General features: G+C 38.9%; 2 protein-coding genes across 2 annotated transcripts in view; one reads left to right on the forward strand and one right to left on the reverse strand.

Annotated features, from left to right (window-relative positions):
• Positions 1-2,447, reverse strand: part of ptpn22 (protein tyrosine phosphatase non-receptor type 22) — a 12,333-nt gene extending 9,886 nt beyond the window's left edge. Inside the window, exons 1-3 of the mRNA XM_068597833.1 lie at positions 2,134-2,447; positions 506-614; positions 11-87 (exon numbers count right to left, since the gene is read on the reverse strand). Coding sequence (XP_068453934.1) covers positions 11-87; positions 506-614; positions 2,134-2,235 — 288 coding nt within the window. The 5' untranslated portion in view covers positions 2,236-2,447. The remainder of the gene's footprint in view (positions 1-10; positions 88-505; positions 615-2,133) is intronic.
• Positions 2,448-5,726: 3,279 nt separating this feature from the next.
• LOC137800999 (high affinity immunoglobulin alpha and immunoglobulin mu Fc receptor) lies at positions 5,727-8,377 on the forward strand. The gene is made up of 5 exons (XM_068598385.1): positions 5,727-5,739; positions 6,068-6,394; positions 6,977-7,294; positions 7,883-8,036; positions 8,320-8,377. The coding sequence occupies exons 1-5, from the start codon at positions 5,727-5,729 to the stop codon at positions 8,375-8,377; spliced, it is 870 nt and encodes a 289-aa protein (XP_068454486.1).
• The last annotated feature ends 65 nt before the right edge of the window (positions 8,378-8,442 follow it).

Below are 8,442 nucleotides of genomic sequence, written 5' to 3' on the forward strand. Positions count from 1 at the left end.
ACACTGTTACCTTGATGAAACTGGCGTTGATGTACTCGCCGTCATTTTTAGCTGTGGTGAGCGTGAGCTTCACTCTGGTGTGGTCAACTAAAAGCAGATGAATATGTAGTTACAAGATCAACGCTGCACAACTTGTAAGGATTTAACAGAGCTGTACTTCACAGCCTCGTGGCAAAAGAAAACACAGAGGAATTAGAAACAAATATATTTAGTTTTTCTGGATTCGTTAAATGGTCATAAACGTTTTTTTTCTTCATAAAATGAAACAGATATGATCAAAACATAATTTGTCACATTAACCAAGAAGAACATAAGATAATATTATGACATGTTTGATCCATATACATATATTTTCAGCATTATTGTGCAATAGGTGTAAATAAAAATGACTTTTTGACCTACATATATTTAGTCCCAGTCATATTTTTTCTGCTCTGATGCAGATTATGCAGAACTATATATGGCAAACGGATATGTTCATAAATCTGCCTTCAGCGACGCTTACATGGAACAATGTCTTTGTATCTGTTCTTCTTGCTGTTCTCCTGCTTCTCTGCTGTCTTGGCGGGGTAGGTCTTGTCAGTGCGGTACTTTATTGACTGGCTTTTCAACCTCTGGGAAAAAAGAGGAAAGAGCAATTTAGTCATAATGCACAATCAGAGAATATTTTGCTCATAATGCATTAAAAACCGATTTATAATCTGCTGCCAACAGCAGAATACATACAGCGTTATAACTATAAACACAACGCATTATAAGGCATGATATTCTGACTTAATTCTGACTGTAATTATTACAGGTGTCATATATAATAACCATCTTATACAGTGATGTGAATGACCTATTATGAAGTATTATGGTACTTGACCGTATAAATAAGTTGTATACCTATTGTTCAGAAGCATTATACATATATATTTACTTATAACTATAATTACACAGTGCTGTGAGTAGTATTAATATATGAAATGTCAATATAACATGTATATTTCAAATCAGTAAACACACCTGAATTAGCTTTAAACAAAACTTTTGATGAGCAAAACAAAGTTTCACAATAACAAATAATCAAAGCTGTTATGTGAGACAGCAAATAGCTTTTCTCCTGAAAGAAAACTCATCATTTTGGTGGTTTTGTGCTGTACGATGCTTCCAGGACATGAACAACTTTGGTACCACCTGGCACGAGTCTCAAATAGCCGTGGTGCATTTTGTATTATTGAGATCATTTTAGCTATTTCTTGCATTAGTTTCGTAGTGGTTCAGGCTCACGGGAGAGTCAAGAAGACGAGGGGGGCCAACAGCAGGTCTAATACCTCCTACATGGTCAGTTTATATGTGCGTCAACCCCGGCTGACTTACAAACTGAGAGGATTTCCACCGCGAATTTACTGTGCGAAGAAAAAGGTCCTGACACCCAAAATTAAAGTCATGGCTCGTTGAGGCTCACAGGATTTGTTGAGACACTGGTCTTTTTGTTTTCAGAGGCCAATTCTCACAGTTCCCAAACAGTCTGCTCAAGGCCCTCGCGGACCGTCTGCGCCGCCGACACTACAGAGCGCTTCTTGTTCTTAAAGGAAGTGATGCAATAGACCTCGTCCTTCAGAGTGGTCGGGGGGGGCTGGGAACAGCATGCACAGCGCAGGGGGGGCCGTCCTCGGGCGCTGGCATGTCACTTATCACCATGGCAGCAGCCCTCTGATGATGTCATCCTTCCACTTCTGAGAAGGAGGTTTTTTTATTTGTGCATACATGTGCTCTTGTGTGTGAATATGTATATGCACATTGTTATGTGTCAAACTGAAACATGATACATGAGCAAATGATCTGACTCATTGAATCTTTGTTGGTTGTTAAATGTTATAATGCATGTGCGTATAGATCCTCCTTGTCAATGACAGGCATCGGTGCAAAGAGGAAGAAGCACAAATGCGTTGTTACAACAGCGGCGCGTTACTTCCCTGAATATGGCGCTTTTGTCACATTCTGGAAGTCTGTAAAACTATGAACTTTCCCTTCTCGTTGTCCTTCGTGTAAAGAAGCACATGACATGGCTTCTGTTGAGCCAGGAAATGAAAAACTTCTCCTCTGTGGTGGTTACTTTAAGCAAAAGGAACAAAACAGTTTACTCACCGCAAACTCCCCGGCGATGCCATTGGGTTGCTGCTCGTCCACGGCTTCCTGTCTCTCCAGCTGGACCAGGAGGTTCCTCAGTATCCAGGCCTGGTGCTCCATGGCTGGTTGAACGCTGCCTTGGATGGGACGCCTTTCACCGGCATCTCAGGACACAGAGGTCCTCGTCCAGGGGTCATGGATTATGGGGTCGCCAAAAAAAGGGAGCCTCGGGTTCAGAGGGCCGATGGCGCTTCTGGTTGCTGCTGCCGCCGCGCCGAGCACTTCTCTATTGCAACTGTCACACATCAAGGAAACTACCGTGAGGGAACGTGTGAACTGTCTTTGAGGAAGCAAGAGTAAACTAACAGGTTCTGTGGTCAGATTAAAAATATTGCCGCGCCCCCCCGCTGGGTGTTTCTCACTGGGTCCTAAACTCACTCGGGTGTTTCAATGCGTGACAGTAACGGGATCAGGAGGAGGGGGGCAAACACACACAAATGCAGTGGACCGCACTTTTTTTTTTTTTGCATATGAACAATTAGAAACAACTGTTGCTACACAAATGTCAGAGTGCAGTGCAGGCGGTCGAGCCTGTTGGACAACATTCAGGACGCACTGGAGGGGTGGAGGAGGCATGTGGGTTGGGATGGAGGCAGAGGGAGCGGTGAAGATAGAGAATCCAGAAAATCCTGATGTTCTGAGACAGAATTAGCAGCAGCGCACTTAGCTGCTCTTTGGTCTGTAGTTAACTTTTTTTTTTTTTAAATAAACTAAGATTTAGCTTCAGCATTGTTCTAATACATTGCACTGTCTGGACATTGCACACTCGAGTTCACACACTAGATACTGTATATCTTAACCTCAAGACATTTCTGCTTCCTTTATTTGTTACGTCCTAATATTAGACTTATAGATTTACCTCTTCCATTGTCATCTCAATGTTTTAAGTGAGCCTTTAGGCCATGAACAGAAATTAACTTCAATTAATTACATATGCACACATCCCATCATAACATTGGGCCATGCGTCGTGTTAGAGTTTAAAAACTTTTGATTCATTTAAAATCAAATTTAAGCGCAGCGCATGAAGAAATACTTCCTGTACACTACTGGAAAGTCAAGCAGCAAATGGTTTAGTTATGTGGATGGAAGATGTATCTTCTATTGTCACATACACATCATCTGATGGCTCACGATCAAAAAAGGATCGGCCATCCAGACTCTCGGTCTCCATTCATGCCGGCGGTTCGTCCACAGTAGCCCTTTGTTTTGTTAAATCACTGCACAGTATTCTACAGACACAATACTATCAAGTAAACTTTGCCATTTCTTGTCAAACGTACTGTCGTTTGTGCAGAGGAAACAGGTCAGTTTCTATTTGACTCCGTTGAACTCGGCTTTAAAGAGCAATGGGAGGAGCTCTGTCACGCGTACAAGACTTCCCTTTGCAGCGAGCTGGGTTAGAGTACGACAAACAAAATAAAACACATGCTGTATGTACTAATAATAATAATAGCAGCAAGAAGACGAGGAAAACATAATAAGAATTGTCTTACCAGAGAAGTTGACATGCAGTTCATGTGAGAGGAGGGAGAGCAACTGCAACTGAGTGACATGATGCAGACGACAGTGAAGTGCACGCTGCATCCAGCAGGTGTTGTACATTACACCAGTAGCATGATGACATCTAGTGGCTTTGTGGTAGATTAACCCAAATAGATATTTTTGGGTCGCTTGGCATTTTCACAGTGGACTGCATGGTGGCGTGATGGCACCGGGGGGCTGGGTTTGACCTCCGGATCCTGGGCAGTGCTTCTGTGTGAAGTTGGCACGTTCTCCCCGTGGCAGCAATGGTTCCCTCTCGGTTCTCCAGCTTCCTCAAAGACATGCAGCTTAGGTGAACTTCATCCAGTGGTTCTCAAGCTTTTTCTGTCACGCTCCACTTTGGAGGAAGCAAAATGTTCCCACCGCCAAACAACAAGGGAACAAAATGGTCCAACTTGTTGAGACTCCTCCATCCGTGTTTTTTTAATGAATAGATTAAAGAAAATGTAAATCCCTTTCAAGTGAACCAGATTGCTCCATCTGACAAGAACTAATAACACGTGCAATCACTTTGTTAAAACAATGCAAATAAAGTTATACATGTGCAAAAAATAACTCATATTTGGCCAAAAAAAAGATGAGCAAGGAAGCCGGTTGGATCCCTGTTTTCTCCCCATAGTTTCATGTTGAAGTGCCCTTGAGCAAGGCACTGAAGCCCCAGAGCTTCACAGCAGCACAAAGCTCCTTCATTACTAAGGATGGTGACATGCAGAGAATAATTGGATTAAGGATTCTTTAAATTCTTACAAAAAAAAAAGTATTTTTAAGAATGGGCAACTCCCCCCGCACCCCACCTGTAATACCTTCCCACCCCACTAGAGGGTCGCGCCCCACAGTTTGTATAGTCTCTCTTTTCATCCCACCAACTGCTTGGTGTAGATTTTGTGTTGTTTACACCCATAACAAACACTCCTCCATGCACAGGATTCATAACTAATCAACCTGATAAACATGATTCACCTAAAGTAGTGAAATCAACCTGATTTGTTGAAAGTGTATTTATTTTTGTCGCTGACAGATTATGAGTGAAATGGTGATCTCAAATGTGGAAGAACAAGTCAAACTGTAATGTGTGTTACCATGGTGAAAGTTCAGTTTTCTCTGTTGATGAGACATTTGCTTTTTTCAAAGCCAGCCGGAGGTAAATGTGTTTCATCTGTACGGCCAAGAGCATAACGGCACGCACAAGCGTGTGACCCACAATGTACCTACAGGAAGCTGCGATCACCACAGTTCTCTACAGCGTCCTGGCTGTAGATTATAGTTAAGCTTTCACAACATCAAAATGAAGACATTGTGTCTGATTTTGCTTTTCCATGGTGAGTGGATTATGATTTACAACTTGTATTAATGATACTCATACTCTTTATATTCGTTCTAAAAGAGAAACTTATTTATGCCTTTTGTAAAATAAGAATAGATTATGAAGAAGGATGTTTTTTGTAAAAAACAACAACATCTGTTTAACAATGTTTAACTGTAATTGTATTATTATTTAAGATGAAAAAATATACACTTCAGTGCCAGACACACTGTAACTACCGTGTTATATATATGTGTGTGTGTGTCTACATATATATATATATATATATATATATATATATATATATATATATATATATATATATATATATATATATATATATATATATATATATATATATATATATATATATATATATATATATATATATATATATATATATGTATATATATGTATATATACCAAAATTATGCATATATATTTTATATATATATGTATATATATATATATATATATATATGTATATATACATATATGTATATATATATATATATATATATATATATATATCAATATATATATACATACACACACATACATTTGTGTACATATATGTGTGTGTGTATATATATATATACATACATACATATGTATATACATATATATACATACATATGTATATACATATATATATATATATATGTATATATATGTATATATCCATATACACATATATAGAATATATGCATAATTTTGGTATGTTTGGTTTATGCATTTTATTATGTTGTAGTCTTACAACACACAGTCATTCCTAAAAAAAACAGTGTTCACATGTGCAGAAGGTATTACATATGGAAATGTTATTTTCAGTTAAATTTTAAATAAATAAAAAACAATACGTGATGCCAACACACATGCACTTTGAATTTAAGTGACCCATTGTTGTTGTTGTTTACATGTTTTGCCAAGGTTAATATAAAAATTAAATAAATGAATTTTAAAGTTGTATTTATTGTAGAACAACCATAAACGAGAGCAGTTATCTGATTGCTGTGACTGTGAGTTTCCTTCTCTTGTCTTTCAGCAAGTCTTCAGCTCCAGTGTGATAAAAGGAACATCTCCGCACATATTGGAGGTGAATTCATTCTAATCTGCACTTACGACACCAACCTATTCCTGTACAGTAAAAAGTACTGGTGTCGAGGGGACTCCAGAATCACCTGTGAGATTCTGCTAGATTCAGAAAGTGAAACTATAAAAACTCACAAGTCTCACATCATAGATGCAAGAAGAAGAGGGCTGATTTTGAAAGTCACAGATCTCCAAGTTGATGACTCTGGAGTGTACTGGGTTGGGATCAACAAAATGTCTGCTGACATCATGACATCAGTCAACGTGGTCATCACTGAAGGTAAGAACAAAACTGAATCACAAGATCAGAAAGGACATATTCTCAGTGGCCCCAAGCATCACCCCTGAGGTATCCCTCTGACGTCAGTTTGGACAGAGAGTAGGTCGAGGCTGTGTTGCTGCCTCCAGGTCATCATTGTAAATGAGAATTGGTTCTCAACTGATTTTATCTGGTTAAATAAAGATCAAATAAAATAAAATAAAAAGGACGGCGTGTCATTGTCCACTACTTCTTATATGCATATAGTGTCTTTTCATAATAACAGTTTGTGCGCCCGGAAAGTTAATTTCAGGCAAAAAAAAGAGTTAAGTTTAGGAATGGAGCGTCACTCATCAGCACACAATTCACACTACAGAATTGGACCAATGACTCACGTGACAAATTGTCAAAAATTGCTCTTCATTTTGGCTGAGTCTTTAAGTTTGTTGGACAAAAGTCTTTTGTTTGTATGTGCATCCCCTCTATAATCCATGTTAGTTGAGCATTAGTACCGCATTGCATTGGCTTAAGATTCTGCCACTAAATGTACACACAATAAGAAGCTGAATTTAAATATATTGTTTTCTACTTTTTTTTGGCCAGTTCCCGTATCGAAACCGAGGCTTGAGCCCTTGAGCTCTCTGGCGGATGGGCTCACGTGTCGGGGCAGGCCGGTGGCCGTGCGCTGTGGTTGCACAAAGGGAACAGGTGTCGCTTACGCCTGGTACCAACGCACGCTGCACAAAGAGTTTTTGATCCACAAGTCGTCCGACTTACACCTACAATGTGGCACAGTGCGGAAGGACAGCGATTATTACTGCGTCGCCAATAATGACATCAGCAGTCAGCGGAGTGACGTCATCTCTGTGCAGGTTCTGATGCCCGCCGACCGCAGCTGCATCTATGTCGTCACTATGCCTGGTACGCACAGATGTGAGGTTGTATTCTCACCAAAGCAACATTTTTTAACATCATTTAATTTAATTATTGATTTATGTTCATGGTTATGTATATTGTGTATTTTTTTCAAACAATGTATTTATTGATTTTCAGCCTGCAAGTCACATCAAATTGAATATCAACAGAACAATACACAACCAGCACATATTTTCACCCTGTTCTACCTCCCATAATAATAAATAAATAAATAGTTAAATTATAACAGATGATATAAAGGAAGATAAACGTAAAAATATACTTTACAAAGTGAAGTATATTGTGTATTTAATGAATTAAAACCTTAGTGTGTTGGATTTGACTTTGGTGACGCCTAGTGGACAAATTTAAAAAGACACTGTAGCACCAGCAGTGCATACCAACCCTTTATCTCACAAATATGAATACAAAATCATGCAAAAAGGGTATTTTGATGAATATCTAACATATGAAAAGATAGTCTTGCTGCTTGACGGACTGGATTGATAGAATCTGATCAGAAACTCTTGTGAAATCCTTATTGCACAACGTACAAGCTCATAGTTTCACTGTAATATTTGCTTTTATCATCAGGCCAACCCTTTTATGACTGTGATGACAGAATGAACACCACGACGGCCAAACCTCCACCTCCGACGACCTGCCGAGCTACCACGAAAATCCACTCCGACACGGGAAACACATCTTTACCAATCAATCAAACTGATCAAGAGTTGTTTTTCAGCAGGTTAGACTACACTGTAAATATACTATGTTTTTAGATTAATGTATTAAAGGTTCTCTATTTGATATTCACAGCAGCAAAGATATAGCCGATAATAAATATGCTCTGAATTGGTTCTTTAGCACCGTTGATTATATCTTCAAAAAGTTCCACAAAGTCTTTGTTGTCTCAAAAAAAAGTCTCTAATCAAATCTTTGTTTTCACAGGGCATGGACAGAAGTGCCATTTTGGTATACTTTGCTGCGTTGGTGTTCTTTTGTGTCCATGTTGATATTTCTGTGCGGAGTACTCAAAGGTACAAAAGCGAGATACAAAAGGGCCACAAGGAGAAGGAGGGTTTGTAGCAGGCCAATGCCCTATGCCCTATAGTCGGCTCATTGACATCATTTTAACATTTTAACACATGCTA

Source organism: Clinocottus analis, unplaced genomic scaffold (assembly GCF_023055335.1).
Source record: "Clinocottus analis isolate CAN_PGR_092001 unplaced genomic scaffold, fCliAna1.0.p SCAF_4, whole genome shotgun sequence".
Classification (NCBI taxonomy): domain Eukaryota; kingdom Metazoa; phylum Chordata; class Actinopteri; order Perciformes; family Cottidae; genus Clinocottus; species Clinocottus analis.

Bases quoted from the DNA above. Each gene is read 5' to 3' on its own strand.
- LOC137800999 (XM_068598385.1), top strand. The intron at 7,295-7,882 runs GTACGCACAGAT...TTTTATCATCAG, and splicing joins CTATGTCGTCACTATGCCTG to GCCAACCCTTTTATGACTGT. The intron at 8,037-8,319 runs GTTAGACTACAC...TTCTGTGCGGAG, and splicing joins CAAGAGTTGTTTTTCAGCAG to TACTCAAAGGTACAAAAGCG.